The sequence below is a fragment of the Triticum aestivum genome, chromosome 5B (assembly GCF_018294505.1).
Source record: "Triticum aestivum cultivar Chinese Spring chromosome 5B, IWGSC CS RefSeq v2.1, whole genome shotgun sequence".
NCBI classification, from domain to species: domain Eukaryota; kingdom Viridiplantae; phylum Streptophyta; class Magnoliopsida; order Poales; family Poaceae; genus Triticum; species Triticum aestivum.
This window is the reverse complement of record NC_057807.1, coordinates 282,181,441-282,200,574: the sequence shown is the minus strand read 5'-3', so window position 1 is coordinate 282,200,574 and position 19,134 is coordinate 282,181,441. Positions and strand designations below refer to the sequence as shown.

General features: G+C 46.1%; 1 protein-coding gene and 1 long non-coding RNA gene across 2 annotated transcripts; both read right to left on the bottom strand.

Annotated features, from left to right (window-relative positions):
- Positions 1 to 3,647: 3,647 nt before the first annotated feature.
- On the bottom strand, positions 3,648 to 4,047 carry LOC123115990 (uncharacterized). Its single transcript, XR_006456870.1, has 3 exons — positions 3,999 to 4,047; positions 3,808 to 3,906; positions 3,648 to 3,719 (listed from the first exon to the last, which is right to left on the bottom strand). It is a non-coding gene; the product is annotated as an uncharacterized lncRNA (long non-coding RNA).
- A 7,100-nt stretch (positions 4,048 to 11,147) lies between these two features.
- On the bottom strand, positions 11,148 to 18,894 carry LOC123111408 (uncharacterized). Its single transcript, XM_044532201.1, has 2 exons — positions 17,504 to 18,894; positions 11,148 to 11,436 (listed from the first exon to the last, which is right to left on the bottom strand). Exons 1-2 carry the CDS (start codon positions 18,787 to 18,789, stop codon positions 11,415 to 11,417), a joined length of 1,308 nt encoding a protein of 435 aa, XP_044388136.1. The 5' UTR covers positions 18,790 to 18,894; the 3' UTR covers positions 11,148 to 11,414.
- Between the last annotated feature and the right edge of the window lie 240 nt (positions 18,895 to 19,134).

Sequence of the window (19,134 nt, the reverse complement as noted above, 5' to 3'; positions counted from 1 at the left end):
CCTGATGAAGATTACAAACTCTTGTTGACGTTGCATGATATTAACCTGTCAAATTCAGATTGCATGAGTTTCCTTGGCAAGATACATGGAGGTGACCCTACGATACTGCCGTACGTGAAGAGGGATGTTGCGAATCAACATGCAAAGCTTTGGGAAGCGATAACACAACAGGACATGGATATGGCAGTGAAGCACTTTGAGAGGAGGAAGGTCGAGAATCCAGAGTTTTTCTTTGCGAAGCAAAAAGATCCTGCCACGAACTCTATCACTGCATTGTTTTGGGTTGATGGGAGGACAAGGGCGCTGTACCCGAAATATAAAGATTGCGTGTTCTTTGACACAACTTTCTGCACTAAGAGATACAACATGCCCTTTGGTCCTATAGTTGGTATCAACAATCACCTCCAAACCATTTCACTCGGGTGTGCTTTGTTGCCGGATGAGACTATTGAAAGGTTCAAGTGGGTCTTTGAGCAATGGATGGTTGCAATGGACAATGAGCATCCAAAGAACATAATGACTGACCAAGACCAAGCAATGGCGACAGCTATAGAGCAGGTGCTCCCATATACTTGCCATAGGTGTTGCAAGTTTCATGTGTTTAGCAACGCGCGTTCTAAGTTGGGGAGGATGCTAAGCAGAAATGAGGCGTTTGCAGATGTGTTTTACACTTGTATCAACAACTCTGAAACGGTTGAAGAATTTGAGGAAACATGGCAGCACATGTTGGAGTGTTTCAAAGTTGCTGAAAACAAACACTTGAAGAACATGTGGCGAACAAGACATATGTGGGCTCCAGCGTACTTCAAGAACAATTTCTTCCCGTTCACAAGCACGACAGGCAGGTCCGAGGGGCTGAACTCATATTTCAAGACAATGATTCGTCCAGCTGATTCTGTATGGAGGTTTGTGCAACAGTATGAACTGTGCCAGGAAACTGTGCTTGATCGCGAGGACAATGCTGGGTTCACTGGTGAAACGACTGCTCCTCCACTATACTCTCGGTAGGCCAGCTTCACTATACCAAAGCAAAAAATCCAAAAAAAATGTTTTTTCATGCTTTGTTTTGAGAACTTTGCTTCCTTTTGTGATGTTTCAGATACAACATTGAGCGCCAAGCTGCTGATTACTACACACGCAACATCTTTGGCAAGTTCCAGAAACAAGTGACTACGTCTACGGGCTACATTATCAACCAAGACGCTGAGTACCAAGGGCGAGGCCTCATGTTCAATCTAACATCAAGCTTATATGAGAACCCAAAGCTCTTCTCTGTGCGTGTTATGATGGATGAAGGGGTGTTCCAATGTAGTTGCCACTACTTTGAGATGAATGGCCTGGTTTGCGCCCACATAATAAGGGTGATGGTGCACCTCAATGTGCAAGTTATTCCACAACAATACTTGTTGGAAAGGTGGTCTGAAGCAGCAACAACAAGCATGGCCAGAACTGGGCGATTACTAGAATTTGGGCACCCTTCGACAAACACGCTCAAATACAACTCCTTGTGCCGAAGGTTGACATGGCTCGCCTCTGATGCATGTTGCAATGATGATGCATACAAGATATTAGATGAAGCAATAAAAGTTCTTGAGCCTGCCATTGCTGCGGCGAAAAGAGGGGTACTGCCAGAACAACAAGCAACACAGCACAGTGAACCCCCAACGCAACCTGCTCCTACAACGGGAGCGTTAAATGATGGCCTACCACAGCCTCAAAGCACAAAGATGCTACGAAACCCAGCTCGTGTCCCAAAGAAAGGCCGGCCAACTGAAAGAGAGAAGAGGAAGAAGACTCTGGTGGAGCAGCTAGATGATAAGCAGAAGAAGAAGTCAAAACAAGAAGAGAAGAAGCCAATGGCAGCAATGAAGCCAAAATCTGAAAAAAGAAGTATTCGCTGCAAGTTCTGCAAAGAAGAAGGTCACAACGTGCAGACATGTGGACCCCTAAAAGCTGCAACAGAGGCGGCGACAGCACCGCCTACATGTCAATTCTGCTCCGAGGTGGGGCATACTGTACCAACTTGTGCATACTGGAGAGCCATGATGACAAATGATCCAAGAAATGCCCAAGCAACGCAACTCAACCTTTAGGAAGAAAAAAATGAGAGAAAAGACTTGGGAAAGTTCTTGGTCCTGTTGAAGGATGTTTTGCATTTTCTTTTCAGACTCACTACATGTGCTTGAGCAAAAAACACATAAAATACTCTTTTTTGCAACCTTGATGATGATGTATTCAGGTTCTATTCCAATTTGAGACATACAAAAAGATAGCTCACATTTTTGTTACAAGATATGTTATATGTGTCCTGGATTTGAGACATACAAGGTATCTCTCACTTTGTGCTGTAGTTTTGAGGTCTTTTCCGTATTTCCAGTAATGCTTTGTTTCGTGAATGTACCATTTGTATATACATGAATGTACCATTTGTTTCAAGTTGCGACATCATGTTTCCAGTGCTTGCAAAAAAAGCTATTGTATACATGGATGCTTGTACATAGCATGTGTTGTTATGGGGTAGGACACCTTATTTCAGAAAATCAGTAAGCAAAAAAAACTGCAACATGGATAGTTCACATATCTGCATGGATAGTTCAGAAACCCTAGTCATTTTCATTCATCTCTGCATCCATCTCTAGTTCACATTGATAGCACTCAAGTTTACATTGATAGCAGAACATGGGTGATGCTCCAATATTTCAAAATAAAAAAGAGGAAAAAAGGGACATGCCCCAGCATGATACATGCTCCAGCTTGGGTTCCACAAAAGATAAAGTAGATGGTTAACAACATCTTGTTGTTTCTGGTTACACAAAAAGGATGTAGCGCATACATTTGTCCACAAAAAAGCAGCCTAAAACTATCTAGGAAAACTTTGCTCCGATTGACATCTTCTACGAGCTACTCAGCAGTTTTTGAAACTCTTCGGCTGAGTTGAGTGTGTTTTGAGGGTGCTTAAAAAGCTTCGCTGCAACAAATGATCGGAATTTGAGCAATGACCTCGTGTCCTGGGCATACAACAAGGGAGCTTTGTAAGTTAGTTAGGAGAAAAATTCAAAAAACGTGATTACCATTAGAAAACTAGCAAAAATGGAAACAACAAGTGCTCCGAAAACAACAAGTTATTTAGCTAGTAGTGTTGCATAGCAAAAAGGGCATACCGCGCTGAATGGTCTCATCCCCCTGCCAGTTAGATTCTCCATGTATAGAATAGCAAACAACCCACAATCAAACCTATCAAAAATAAAAAAAAGTCACAAATACATATAAAATTTGCTCACTTGACAACAAAACATAAAAAAGTTGTGGATGGACACATGAAAAAAAGGAAAATGGTCAGAGAACAATACGTTGTTGACTGCTGCGGGTACCCATTCGGGCTGAGACGATCAAACTTGTCAAAGTCAAGGTTCCATGGGTTTTGTTCTCTGACCAAAGTCTTGAAGTTGGCTATCTACAAAATTTGATATTGCGAAAAGATGGATTACACAGTTGTATCTTGTATGATTGGTACCACAAGAACAAAATTTATATAGAGAAAAAATGAAAAAAGAGAAAGGAAAGAGGTGTAGCGTCCATACCAGATTGCAACATGGCTTCTCGAGGATGCTGACATAGTCAGGGTCATCACCCCTTGAGTCAAAGATGTTGAATTGTTTGTGCATCAAGTTTGCAACCACAACTGCCCAGTGTCCGTCCTTGACAATGGTGAAGAACAACTGCAAAATTAAGAAACAAAAAATAACTTCAGAAAAAACAGAGCATGTTGCGCTAGGATAGCTTTGATGCAAGAACAAAATTTTTTACTTGATCAGATTTCATGATGTTGTTTCTTTCACAGGCCCTCTCAAGATCTTTGCTGCAAGAACGTGTCTGAAATGAGCTTGGGTCCACGGCAAGCTTGGACTGATGCAAAGAAGAAGGTATTGATTAGAAAGATATGGAAGTTGTGGGCAGAAACTCTATTGTGAAAAATAAAAAATGGGTAGTTGACTCACGGCTGTATGCGGTGAGAACGCAAACTTCCTAGGTTTGCTTTTGCTATACATGTGCTCGATGTTGAAGCTTTCAACATAAAGTGACATGACCTCATTGTTCAAATGTGCTCGCTTTTTTAGCCCGTTGCTGAAATGCTTGAACGAAACATCAAACCCACCTATCCTAATGAATGGAGGTCTGCATGTTGCAAAAAAACAGTGGCTCGGTTAGTGGCAAACAAGATGGATGCAACGAACAAATTATCAGCACAAAAACGGCTAAAACACACTTACAAGGGCTCGCCTTCAGGAGGGTCCTTTATGTGGTAATTTGTGCAACAGTACTGCTTGTATATGGCATCGTCGGAAGCATTAATTGTGATCTTCTTCATCCCCTTCAGCTTCGGTGCATTCTCTGGCGATTTTGCAACTCTCTTGAGTGTGGGCTTCTTCGCGTCACGTTTTCCCCTGCTGCTCACTTCAATAACCACCTCCTCACTTGTCTCAGCTACTCCTGCTTCTGCCCCACAAATGAAAATGAAAAAATAAAACAGAAACAACATGAGAAAAAATAATGGTTTGGAGCATGGAAGTGCTGAGTTTCTGTAAACAAAACAAAACATGGGTTGGAGCACAAAGTGGTTGGGGAGAGATGAGTGCAAATAACCTGCAGGGCCTGTTGAAATTGGAGGGCGTGTTGCGATGGGAGTCACATCGTAAACTGGCCCAGCTGAGGTAGCTGGAGATTCACCAAACAAAGGGCTCCTCGTATGGATCAACAAGAAGGAGTCCAAATCTGCAACCGAAGTTTTTGCAGGGGATGTACGAACTTGAGGAAACTCCTGAAATAGTAGATCTCATCACTCCCCGGATCAAACAATCCAAAAGAAGGTCCATCTTCAAGCGTGCCTGGCCTCCTCGTCAGATTCACATGTGCGAAGCTTGGTCTGCGAGGAGACTTAGATACAGTGTCGTTTGCCTTACTGCTTGAGTCTTCTCCTCTGCCATTGCTCTGATCATTGCTGTTGCTTTGATCATTTTTAGTGTTGTCATCGCTCATCCTGGGTGGGGCATCATTGTTTTGACCTACTTCCGCTGCTGGTTGCTTGGGCTGTTGCGGAGATGGTACAGTGGCAGTGGCTGGTTGCTTGGGCTGTTGCAGAGATGGTACTGTGGCAGTGGCTGGTTGCTTGGGCTGTTGCGGAGATGGTACAGTGGTAGTGGCTGGTTGCTTGGGCTATTGCTTGGGCTGTTGTGGAGGCGGTACAGTGACAGGATGAATGTTGGGCTGCTCCGGATGCTTGGGCTGTTGCGCAAAAGGTTCATCTACAGCCCCATCAGACATGCCTGCAGCAGAAGTCCCCCCTGGTACACTGAAAGTGATGCCTTCACCTTCAGCTCTCTGTCCATGAATGCTGCACTCAGCTTTGTGTGCCTCAGACAACATTAGGCCCATCCGCTTGCAGTACATGCCTTGCAAGACCCTCCCAAATGAGCTGAATGCAGCATTAAGTTCTCTGGCATGGAGCTCTTTGTGCTTGTTAAATATGACTTGCGTCTGTGGGGGCAACTGCGATGTGCGGAAACAATGGCGTTAGATTGGTAGGGACAGTAGTTTGTAACATGCCAGTGAGATGAAGGTGCAAAAAATATGAAAAAGGAAAAAAAAATGAGTTGCGAGAAAAAAAACCACATCTAACTCCTCAATTGTTGGCAATGCATGGAGCCACTCCTCCAAAGAGCCGCACACAACGTCACCACTCTCCATGTTAGATGGATGTTGCTCATGCACATGCTCTGCGCTACCATTGGTACCCCCTGTACTGGCGTGAGGTGGGCTTTGAGAACCCACATCTGCTCCCACATGTACATTTGCTTGCATATGTGCTCTCAGGCACATCTGTAGTGTGTGTTGCGCCCCCAACAACACCCCCTTGGTCGCGGATTTCCGGCAATTCCTCTGTGACATGTTCACTAGCAGCTCCTTGGTGATGTTGATCTACATATGACATGAACTCAACTACTGCGTACGGTGTACTGGTCCTGAACTGCATTACAAAGACGAGAAAATAAGTTAAGAATTGCAACAGACAAATGTCTTCTATATAAAAAAAAAGCAAGTCTTTCAGTTTCAATCACTTACTGGACGCTTCCCAAACCCATCATCCAGGGTGTCCACTGCGACAACAGCATAAAAGTCCATTTCATGAACAAAACAAGCTCTAGGAAGCGAGTAGTTGATGGTGTGATCAACTAAGCATCCTCTTGGCACATCAAGATGGTCCATGTAAATTATCTGCAAAAAAGACACAAAAAAGAAAAGAAAACATCAGCGCCTCAAGAAAAAGATTTGTTGTTGCGGATAAAAGGAGTGGGATGTTACAGGAATCAAAGGGGTGTACCGGAAGCATTGGTAGACATCCACCGATGAGAAATTTCCCTCTACCCTCATTCCTCTATCCTGGTATTTTTTAACTTCTCTCATCACATCACACAGGATATGCTCATCCCACTCGAACTCATGGACCATACTCATATCTCGTAGGGTGTAAAGATAATCTAGGGGGACCATGTTTCCTGTCCCAGGAGCTAGGACCAAAGCGAGGCACAGTAATACCCATGACCTCTCGATGGTGTCATCATCATCTGCTTTTGATAAGACGGAAACTGCGGTGGCTATCGGAGCCCTATCCCCGCCGCCCAGATAAACTTCACGGAAATCAGCTTTGCCCCTCTTCCCGAACTCTATCGGTCTGCTACCAGATGGACATTGAATATCTTCTTAACCATGTCTTTTGAAAAGTGGATCTCCTTGTGGTCATTAATCCTGCAATTCACAAAAAAATCAGTAGATGTTGCGAGAATAAAGAAAACAAAAGGTGTTATGCAACAGAAAAGAAATACAAAAAAGCGAAGATTACATACTTCAGCACACGATTCTTAGGGTCAATGTTCATAATAATGAAATCAAGAAGCTCTTCAGGAGGAGGGACCAAAGGAGATATAAACAGCAAATCCCCGAAGCTGGACTTGCTTATTACATCTCTCTTTTCCCTTTGATGTCATTGGCTATTTCACGCAACTGCTTTGCCGACAAACAAGTTTGAAAGATAGGCATTCTGCAAAACAAGGTTTGAAAGAACATTAGCTAGTCCAACTAATTTCAGATAAACATGAGCTAAAAATCATGGAAAAGTAACAGTAGTTAAAATTTCAGAGAAAGGATATATGTAGTTTCAGAAACAAAATGGATAACTACATGAGTAGTTTCAGAGAAAAGTATTGAAACATGACCTACAATAACTAAATTTCAGAGAAAACATATTTGTAGTTTCAGAAAACAAAAACTAAGTTTCAGAAATCATACATGACCTACAATAACTAAATATCAAAAATTTCAGAAAGCATAAAGTACAAAAATTCCTGAAGCATAACCTACACTAATGCATCACTAATTGCTACAGAAACTTCTATCTAAACATCAAATTGGCTACAGAAACTTCTCTCTAAACATCAAAATAATGTATCACTAATACTCAAGCCAGAAAGCTACAAAAAACTTTGAGCTGCAAAAATTCAGAGATTACCTACTAGCCAATTTGAGCTATAACAACCTAGAACATCAAAGGACAGGAGAACCTAGAACATTCAGAGATTACCTAATAGCACAGCAAACGGGTAGCATACACGGAGCACCTACAGCCAAATTTGAGCTACAGAAATTCCTACAACACATCACTATAACGAGCCAATTTTAGCTACAAAGGAATCAGAAGTTTCTGCAACAAAAACAGATCTGAGAAAATCCCAATCCCCTGCTACAGCTACACATCTACAATCCAACACCTATATCAGTGGCGCCGACGATGGCGCCTCACTACAACAGAGCACCACTGTGACGAGCCCGCGTAGCCGCCGAGGAGGAGCCGCCAAGCAGAGGAGAACCGTCTGAGAGCTGACCAGAAATGGGGGGAAGGAGCACGCGGCCGTACCTGCTTGTGTCGTCGTCGCCACCGCGTTGGATGCGCCCGCGTCACCCCCGCCGTTGGTCGCCGCCCGCCGTTGGTCGCCGCCTGTCGTTGCCCTACCAGATCCCACCGCCGCCGCCCTAACAGACACAACGGAGCTGCGGGAGCGGGAGCACTGCGAGAGCGTTACAGCTGCGTTAATCATTCCTGAAACAGCCGCCCAGTTTTAGAAACATTTGTGCGTGACGCGGAAGCGAGGAACGCTCTCGTTCGTCTGATCAACACACGATCCGACGGACGCGGAGCCGGCGGACGCGCGAGCGTTATCAGTCGGTTGAAGGTGAGCTTTTTCCACGAAAAAACCATCCATGAAAACCTCAACAATATTTTCACGAAAGTCAGAGGATACAGTAGTCATACATCTTTGAAAGGCAGCAGGTGCATTGCATAAACCAAAAGGCATACGTCCATAAGCATAAGTTCCAAAAGGGCAAGTAAAAGTGGTTTTCTCTTGATCGGATTGTGATACATGTATTTGAGATAAACCAGAATATCCATCAAGCAAAAGTGTGTGTCCTTAGATAGTTTTTCTAACATTTGATCAATAAAAGGTAAGAGGTAATGATCTTTTCTAGTAGCTTTGTTTAATTTTCTAAAATCAATTACCATCCTATAACCAGTTACAATTCTTTGTGGAATCAGCTCATTTTTATCATTAGGAACACAGTAATGCCTCATTTCTTAGGGATACAATGAAAAGGACTTACTCATCTACTATCAGTTATGGGATAAATTATACCTGCTTCCAGAAGCTTTAATATTTTAATTCTTACCACTTCTTTCATCTTAGGATTTAATCATTGTTGATGATCGACAACTGGTTTAGCATCAAGCTCCATATTAATTTTTTTGTTGGCATAGAGTAGGACTAATGTCCTTAAGATCATCAAGAGTATATCCAATAGCAGCACGGTGCTTCCTCGAAGTTTTAAGTAATCTCTTCTCTTCATGCTCTGTAAGGTTAGCACTAATAATAAGGGGATATATTTTCCTTTCATCAATATAAGCATATTTTAGATTATCAGGTAATTGTTTTAATTCAAACACGGGATCATCTTTAGGTGGAGGAGGACCTCCTAGAGTTTCAACATGCAAATTGTGTTTAAGAATAGGTGGTTGATCGAAGAACATCTTATCTATTCCATTTCTTTCATGCAAGTGTATATCGTTCTCATGATCCAGCAAATATTGTTCTAAAGGATCGGGAGAGTGGTGTCCTCATGTTTCGAGGTTTCAAAAAGGGGAGTGGAAATAATTTGAAACTTTTGAATGGAAATTGAATTCCATGATCCGCTCCGCCTCTGAGAGCGGCACCCAGTTAGGTTGTGCGGAAGCAACATGTCGACAAGGAGGAAAGTGGAGGTTGTGGGTGGATGGGATATGAACTAGTCAAACATGGCGACAAGGAGGAAGGTCGAGGATATGGGTTATGATATTGCAGTGGAGGTTACGAGCTACTACCTCCGTCCGGGTTTATTGGTCCCCATTGTATTCCATGTCAAATTTTAACTGTAAATCTAACTAATAAAACGTTCACGCATTACACCAAAAATAATATCATTGAAAATTATGTTCAAAATACGAATCCAATGATATAATTTTTGTTGGCATGCATTTACATTTTCTTATTTAATTACTTGATCAAAATTTGACACAAATTATAATGGGGACCAATAAACCAGGACAAAGGTAGTATTCAGCTATGCCGCCCACAAGAATGGCGCGGACAATTGGCACTCAGGTAGCCCGTCACTAATAGGCACACTTCCCGATGCCATGGTGTCTGGAGTTTTTCTCACGGGTGGCCCCCCTCCAAAGAAACGGCCACGGCCTCGCGGTCTCAATATGACACCCTCCATAGGTTATGAGGGTGAAGAGCCAGATCACTACTCTACTAGAGCAGCCCTTTAAGTAAAAATTAGAGCATCTCCAGCCGTTCAGCCCTCCAGGGCGCCAAAAAAAAGTCGCCTAGGGACGAGCCGGCGCTAGATTGGCACGTGGGGGCGACCGAGCTCCCAATCGTCGGCCCACAGGTCGCCCCGGGTACGGCGACTTTTGCACGAAACTCGGCGAAACTTCATTGAAATTTGTAAAAAAAAACACGAACACATGCGAACTACGCCTAAACTACGTCTAGCCGTCACCGCCGTCGTCGTCGTCTACATGTCGAGAAGCCTGTAGAAGCGGGTATAGTCGCCGTCGCCGCCATCATCGTCGTGCGGCTGGCTTGGGCCAGCGCCGTCCCTGCTGCAGCACTGGCCCGGGTCGCCGAGGCGCGGTGGCGCGCTGGACGGCCCGGACTCGTTCTCCTCGTCGCTGTCGAGGACGATGACGCCGCCCTTCTCGCGACCGCCGCGCCAGGCCTGGAGCTCCGCGTACGCCCGGCGCTGGCAGCGTACCTGCTCCCGGACGTAGTCCTCCTTCGCCACTTGAGGGCGGACTCGTCGTCGGGGGCCGCCATCTCGACGTGCTCCGGCTTCACTGGGAGCAGCCCCGGCTCCGGCTTAGCCCGGACCAGGCGAAAGGAACCGCGCGGGGAGGACCGGGCACCGCCGCGCCGTCGCCTGGGTACCTCTCGGCCATCTTTCTCGTCGGCGGGAAGAAGGGAGAGTGTTGCTTCTGCGTCGGAGAGGGGGGGAAATGAGAGCTACTTCTGCGCCGCCCGTGAGACATCAATGGAGGCTGACCAGCGCGGTAGCGCGGCAGCCTTCGCATTGATTCCCGCGGGAACCAAGGCGATGAGGGCGACGAAGCGGTGTGTCGCTGACTCAGCGGGCCCATCCACTTTCGCGCCAAAACACCTCGCCCCGATGCCTCCATCGCGTCGCGTTTGGCCTGGGTCCGCCGACGCCAGTTTCGGCCCAAACCGGCAAAAAAAAATAGGCTCCTAAGGGCGCGACTGGACCGATTTTTAGGCGCCGGCGCAACAAAAACGCCTGGAAAGGGCATGTTGGGGACGCGGCTGGAGTTGCTCTTAGACTCTACTAGAGCAGCCCTTTCAGCAAAGATTTGATCACGCCCGATATGACTGACTTTACTGGTTGCTCTAAAAGGGACCGTTACCCAAGAATGGGTCGTGAGCGTCCCAGATGTGAGCTGCATTTCTAATAGTACCAGAAAAAAAAAGTGCCACCAAATGACCTTCAACAACGCTAATTTCTAGCTTTCTGATTCATCATCAAGAAGCCAATGGACCAAAGGCGGCCACGGTTTGCTAATAGATTTGAACTTAAAGAAGGGTCGGATGTTAGTGCCAAACCGTTACAGCAGGTACATCAAGAACATCACAAAGAAAACATGGTACTTCCTACTAAACCACAAACATTTTGAGTACCAAAACCAGCAACTGAAATCTCTCTTTAGAAGTGCTGACAAGCTTTAACAGAATCCTTCGGTCTCAACAACCCACTTAATCCAGGAGCTTCCTCTTCCTGCATATATAGATCAATGGACATCATTATATGAACTTGATAGGATTAACACAGAAAACATGCCATAGCAATCATGTTTCCAGCAAACATAATGAATCAATAAAATAGAAATTAAGCTAGAAGGTATTTGCAATAGCGTGAGATCAGCATTATCTTTTTCATTGTGGATGGGAGAAGGAAAAGGAAAAGGAAGAGTTCCTTCTCTTGGCCAACAGATGATACTTTAGTGAGTTCCTTCTCTTAGCCAACAGATGATACGTTAGTGAATTCCTTCCCTTATAGCTAAAAAAAGATGATACCTTAGATCATCTCCAATAGAAGATGCAAATTTGGAGATGTAAAAATTTACATCTCCAAAAAGTATTTTTTACATCTCCAAAAAGTATTTTTTACATCTCCAAAAAAGAGCCAACTCCAACAGATGATGTATATTGGAGATGTAAAAGTAGTGCTCCAACATATGATGCATATTTGAAGATGTCAAACTACTACTCGAAGCGGCGACGGCCGAGCTTCGGTGGCATGGTGGAGGCGCGGTCGCGGATCGACCGGCGGCGGCCGAGCTTTGAGACTATGGGGCGGCGCGGCGCGGCTGGGCTACGGATCAAGCGCCGGCGGCCGAGCGTTGAGTCGAGAGGAGGAGCGGGCGGGGCAGCGGCGGTGCTCGAATCGGGCGGCGGCCGAGCTTCAAATGCGGCGGGAAGGGGCGGGCAAGCTTCAAATCAGGCAGCGGGGGTGGAACTGAGGTGGGGCAGTGTGGCGGAGCTCGAATCAGGCAGCGGCCGAGCTTGAAATGCGGCGGGAAGAGGCTGCCGAGCTTCAAATCGGGCAGCGAGGATGGAACTAAGGCGGGTCAGTGCGGCAGAGCACGAATCGGGCGGCAGCAGAGCTCGAATCGGGCAGGCAAAGTCCAGCCGAAATGCGGCGGAGCGCTGGCGGAAAGGGTGGCGGCGGGGGGGTGGGGAGGTCGGATTTGTCGGCGACGGGGAACGGTGGGTCGGCGGCGCGGCAGTGGAACAAGGTAGGCGGCCGGCCGGTCGGGGGAGGGGAGGGGAAATTTCAAGGTAGTTGGGTTCACGCGCGGCTGGCCGTTTACATCTGGGTTTACATCTCTGGCGGTTGGAGGTGTAAATTTGCAACGCGAGGTGTTGTATTTAGTATTTTACATCTCCGGGAGGCGGAGATGTATTTTTTTTGCATCTACATCATCTATTGGAGCGTAACCCTCTCAGCGAGGCGCCACATCGGAACCCGGGTGTGGTGGAAAATGGGCAAGGGCCGGGCCGTCACCACCTAAGTGGCGCGCCGTATCGTGATCCGGATACGGTGGCAAGTGAGCGAGGATCGGGTCGTCGCATCCTTAGTGGCGCGCTACATCAGCGCCCGGATGTAGTGGAAAATGAGCAAGGGTCTTCGCATTTGACTCGACAAGTGCGAAGGGCAAGGAAGCTAGCCGAGCCTAAGAGGATTTGCTTAGGTAGCTAGTTGATACAGCAGTGAGGAGAGGTGTGGATATCCTTTGCGTCCAAGAAACCAAATGGAGGGGACAGAAGGCGAAGGAGGTGGAGGATACCGGCTTCAAGCTGTGGTACACGGGGACGGCTGCAAAAAGAAATGGCATAGGCATCTTGATCAAAAAGAGCCTCAAGTATGGAGTGGTAGGCGTCAAGAGACGTGTGGGCCGGATTATCCTTGTCAAGCTGGTAGTTGGGGACTTAGGCGCTGTTTGGTTGCCGTCCTGACCAACGTGCCTGATAAATTCGAGCGCTTGGCTCGGGCCTGGGAAACAACAATTTTATGCCTGGCCAGGCAGACCCTGTTTGGTTCGCTTCCACGCCTGGTGATGGGTTACACAGGTCACATCAGCCTATTAATTTACTTTTCCTTCTGCCATGCATGATTAGTACTCCCAGGCAGCACCCAGGCGTTCCTTCTCGGTAGCCTGAGCCAGGCTAATGGCGCTGGGATATTCCCAAGACAGGCTAGTGATGTCATTTTAATTTCTAGGCCAGGCTAGCTTCATGTACTCAGGCACGAACCAAACAAAGTCCAGGCTGATCTCAGGGAGGTGTCAGGCCAGGCAAATTTGTTCCAGGACACAAACCAAACACCCTCTTAGTTCTCAATGTTATCAGCGTGTATGCCCCGCAAGTAGGCCACAATGAGAACACCAAGAGGGAGTTCTGGGAAGGCATGGAAGACATGGTTAGGAGTGTACCGATTGGCGAGAAGCTCTTCATAGGAGGAGATCTTAATGGCCACGTGGGTACATCTAACACAGGTTTTGAAGGGGCGCATGGGGGCTTTGGCTATGGCATCAGGAATCAAGAAGGAGAAGATGTCTTAAGCTTTGCCCTAGCCTAGGACATGATTGTAGCTAACACCCTCTTTAGAAAGAGAGAATCACATCTGGTGACTTTTAGTAGTGGTCAACACTCTAGCCAGATTGATTTCATCCTCTCGAGAAGAGAAGATAGGCGTGTGTGCCTAGACTATAAGGTGATACCTGAAGAGAGTGTTGTACCTCAGCATAAGCTGGTGGTTGCTGACTTCTGCTTTCGGATTCGTGTCCAGCGGGGTAAGCGTGCCAAAGTCGCTAGAACGAAGTGGTGGAAGCTCAAGGGAGAAGTAGCTCAAGCGTTCAAGGAAAGGGTCATTAAGGAGGGCCCTTGGGGGGAAGGAGGGGATGCGAACAATGTGTGGATGAAGATGGCGACTTGCATTCGTAAGGTGGCCTCGGAAGAGTTTGGAGTGTCCAAGGGGAGGAGAAGCGAAGATATAAGGATACCTGGTGATGGAATGATGTTGTCCAGAAAGCGATTAAAGAGAAGAAAGATTGCTTCAGACGCCTATACCTAGATAGGAGGGCGGACAACATAGAGAAGTACAAGATGGCGAAGAAGGCCGCAAAGCGAGGGGTCGGGCATATGAGGACCTCTACCAATGGTTAGGCACAAAGGAAGGTGAAAGGGACATCTATAAGATGGCCAAGATCCGAGAGAGGAAGACGAGGGATATTGGCCAAGTCAAATGCATCAAGGCCGGAGCAGACCAACTCTTGGTGAAGGACGAGGAGATTAAGCATAGATGGCGGGAGTACTTTGACAAGCTGTTCAATGGGGAGAATGAGAGTTCTACCATTGAACTGGACGACTCCTTTGATGAGACCGGCACGCGTTTTGTGCGGCGAATCCAGAAGTTTGAGGTCAAGGAGGCATTAAAAAGGATGAAAGGAGGCAAGGCGATGGGCCCTGATTGTATACCCATTGAGGTGTGGAAAGGCCTCGGGGACATAGCGATAGTATGGCTAACCAAGCTTTTCAACCTCATTTTTCAGGCAAACAAGATGCCAGAAGAATGGAGACGAAGTATATTAGTACCAATCTTCAAGAACAAGGAGGATATTCAGAGCTATACTAATTACCGTGGAATAAAGCTAATGAGCCATACAATGAAGCTATGGGAGAGAGTCATCGAGCACCGCTTAAGAAGAATGACAAGCGTGACCCTAGGAGGTCGACCATGGAAGCCATTTTCTTGGTACGACAACTTATGGAGAGATACAGGGAGCAAAAGGACTTGCATATGGTGTTCATTGACTTGGAGAAGGCCTATGATAAGATACCGCGGAATGTCATGTGGTGGGCCTTGGAGAAACACAAAGTCCCAGCAAAGTACACTACCCTCATCAAGGACATGTACGATAATGTTGTGACAAGTGTTCGAACAAGTGATGTCAACACTGATGACTTCCCAATTAAGATAGGACTGCATCAGGGGTCAGCTTTGAGCCCTTATCTCTTTGCCTTGGTAATGGATGAGGTCACAAGGGATATACAAGGAGATATCCCATGGTGTATGCTCTTTGCGGATGATGTCGTGCTAGTTGACGATAGTCGAACGGGGGTAAATAGGAAGTTAAGAGTTATGGAGACAAACCTTGGAATCGAAAGGGTTTAGGCTTAGTAGGACTAAAACCGAGTACATGATGTTTGGTTTGAGTACTACTAGGTGTGAGGAGGTTAGCCTTGATGGGCAGGTGGTACCTCAGAAGGACACTTTTCGATATTTGGGGTCAATGTTGCAGGACGATGGGGGTATTGATGAAGATGTGAACCATCGAATTAAAGCCGGATGGATGAAGTGGCGCCAAGCTTCTGGCATTCTTTGTGACAAGAGAGTGCCACAAAAGCTAAAAGGCAAGTTCTACATGACGGTTGTTCGACCCGCAATGTTGTATGGCGCTGAGTGTTGGCCGACTAAAAGGCGACATGTTCAACAGTTAGGTGTGGCGGAGATGCGTATGTTGAGATGGATGTGTGGCCACACGAGGAAGGATAGAGTCCGGAATGATGATATACGAGATAGAGTTGGGGTAGCACCAATTGAAGAGAAGCTTGTCCAACATCGTCTGAGATGGTTTGGGCATATTCAGCGCAGGCCTCTAGAAGTTCCAATGCATAGCGGACGGCTAAAGCGTGCGGAGAATGTCAAGAGAGGTCGGGTAGACCGAATTTGACATGGGAGGAGTCCGTTAAGAGAGACCTGAAGGATTGGGGTATCACCAAAGAACTAGCTATGGACAGGGGTGCGTGGAAGCTTGCTATCCATGTGCCAGAGCCATGAGTTGGTCGCGAGATCTTATGGGTTTCACCTCTAGCCTACCCCAACTTGTTTGGGACTAAAGGTTTGTTGTTGTTGTTGTTGTTGTACATCATCTATTGGAGAGGGGTTTTGGGGCCTCGGAGATGCAAAAGTTAGTTATTTTTGCATCTACATCATCTATTGGAGATGCTCTTAGTGTGCTAAATAAAATATAATGCGCTATTTTCTCCATTGTACCGTATGCCTTCTGTTAGTCACAAGTTCACTAATGGTAGCTCATTGTATAATATGTCCTCATCTCTATAAGTGGGTTGTTTCCTCTACTATTGGGCATGCCCTAAGCATATTACAACCATATACATGCAGGTGCAAACTTACTCGGAAGGTTTGCAACATACTAGCAATGATGACAGTAACAAAATCAACTGTGGCAGAAGATAAAAACAGAAAAGAATTGCTGGTACCCCACAGCTCCCAAACTAATCCACCTTTCAATACTCCTAAATACATGAATGATTGATATTAACATAAGGGAATAGAGTTATGAGCCATGACCACCATTATGTAGGAATGGAGCTGTGTGACAGGGCTTCTGATTTGTCTTCAATTTAGAATTTCTCTGGTTCATAGACTCCACTAGCGAAAAAGGTGGCACATGAAACAGTGGATGCTTTTGACTGTCGTGCTATGCATCATAGCGGGCGCTATCACTAAAACTGGATCATGATCTACCATTCAAGCTATTCATGTATTAATGATATACTCCTTTTGTCATGATATAGTACCATTCAAGCTATTCCTGTATTAATGATATACTCCTTTTGTCATGATATAGTGGCTATCTTCTACTCCCTCTGTAAACTAATATAAGATCTTTTAGATCACTACTTTAGAGATCTAAAAGATCTTATTATTAGTTTACACAGGGAGTACCTTTTGTTTATTCTTCAATACCTGACATACAGATCAAAGAAAGTACATCATAAGTTAATAAGTTGATATTGGTAGTGCCATCGAAATGAACACTTTACGGATTTGGTTGTCCAACACATCAATGATTTCTTCCTCTCTACCATCAAAAGTAAGTTTTTTTTTTACTTCAATTATAAAATGCAGAAAGGAGTCTGCAAGGTAGTACTTTGAGATTCTACTTAGATTTATTAAATGCAGAAGAGAGTATGCAAGGTGGACACAACCCCAAATCTCCATTTCACTAATAATGGTTTTCTTTTTATCATAGTAACCAGAGATGTTAACAGCCAAAATCTTTTCAATGATTCCAGGAATAGTCAAGAAAATAGTTGTTGTCCTTCCAAATTATCATCCTGATTAGGACCCACCATAAGACATTGATTATGACCATGCAGAGAACATGCACAGTACACAAGCCAAAAAAAAAAGAGCAACAGTCTGCATAGGTGCTGATGAACACAGGACAAATGAGTCGATGAGATACAAATACCTGGTGACACTCATGGGGAACTTGATGGGGAGAAAACTCTTGAGTTTACAATACTTGAATTCATACATGTCGGTGTCTTCTCCCAAGCGGTCTTCAGCTTTTATATACGGATGAGTTGACAGCAGTGCCTTGGTCTTCATATCAACAGTAACCACCGAAATCTTGTAATGGCCATCATTCGTGGCCTCAGAGTACAGAAAGTGTACCACATGGGCATCGTCCATACTCACAAGAGGGAATTTCAGAATACTGAAGTCATAGCGAGTGCGAACAGAAGGCAACACTGGATCTGAGTGCATAATATCATCCTGGACCCACCCCATGTCTCCATCCTCTGTTATCTCCAAAGTATGGGAGGTTATGGTGTAACCAGAATCAGATGGGCCAACAAGCTCTCCATCAATACGGTCAACATGAACAAACTTGAGCAAACGACCTTCATCGGTGACAGACACCCCGCGGTACATTTGTAAGTATCCTCTGCCAACAGGTGGATGGTCAGGGGGGGGGCCCTGAACAGGTGGTAAATCAAGGTAAGAGATATCAGGCCTTCCTTTGAAGGCATCAAAGAATAAGATACCTCCCATGCAGTAATCAACCCAGCAAATATAATTCTTGAAAGATATCACTGTATCAGTTGACCATGGAGAGATATCCAACTTTTCACGGTTAGGATGGAGGATCGGTAGCCGCTTAACCTCCCACATGGCATCATCATCTTTGCCATCGGTGTTGAGCACAACAATTTCAGCTTCAGACCTGTTGCTGTCTGAAATTGGAATAAGTTGGTCCAGCTGCGCCACAGCAAACACTTGTTCATCGCGGCACAAGAGACCAGCATCCCCTGGGAAAAACAGGCGCTGCAGAGTTATCTCTGCCCCATCCACCTTACGTGCGATGAGCGGCTCGGTGTGTGCCGGAAGCCGTTTGAGAAGCGGCGGCAGGTCCCGTGAGATGACACTGCAGATGAAGGGATCCTGATAGCACCGCAGGTTGGACGTCTCGTGCGACCTTAAGAAGTAGGTGATCACAAACAGAAAGTGGTTGCCGTGCGCCGCCAAGATGTCGCACGCGGTATCTGGACTCGCATCGCTCGGAGACAGCACATAGAGGCGGGAGGTGTCTGGGGGATCGGCGAGGCAGAGTGCGATGTCGAAGTTGACGCCCTGGGAGGTGGTACCTTGGGCCCTCAAGGGCCGATAGCCCTTCTCCGGCAAGGATGTGTTGGCGCCCCTGATGAAGACGAAGCCATCTAGCATCACCCAGCCGGGGCGGACGTCGGTCATGGCGGTGGATCGGTGGGGATGGTGGGGTATTAGGGTTTGAGAGGCGGATGGATGTCTGCGGGAAAGATGAAAGGGGATCGAGATGTAGTTAGGTCTGGAAACGGATGTCTTCGTTTAGCCAGGAGCCCAGGACGAAGGTGTGACGGGATTTTGGGCTACGACCTGGCCAAATGGCCCGACCCGGCCTGGCCAGGATTATACAGGCCAGGCACGGCAAGCACACGGGCCTTCATTTCTATTTTCTTTTCTCAGCTTTCACTGGGTTTTTCTTTCTTTCTCCTTTTCTATGATTTCTTTTGGTTTCTTTCTTTCTTTTCTCGATTTTCACCTATTTTTTCTTTCTTT

Excerpts from the sequence above, each read along its gene's own strand:
- LOC123111408 (XM_044532201.1), bottom strand. The coding sequence starts at position 18,789 with ATGACCGACGTCCGCCCCGGCTGGGTGATGCTAGATGGCTTCGTCTTC. Across the intron at positions 11,437-17,503 it reads TTCCCCATGAGTGTCACCAG|GAAGAGGAAGCTCCTGGATT; the intron begins GTATTTGTATCT and ends CTATATATGCAG.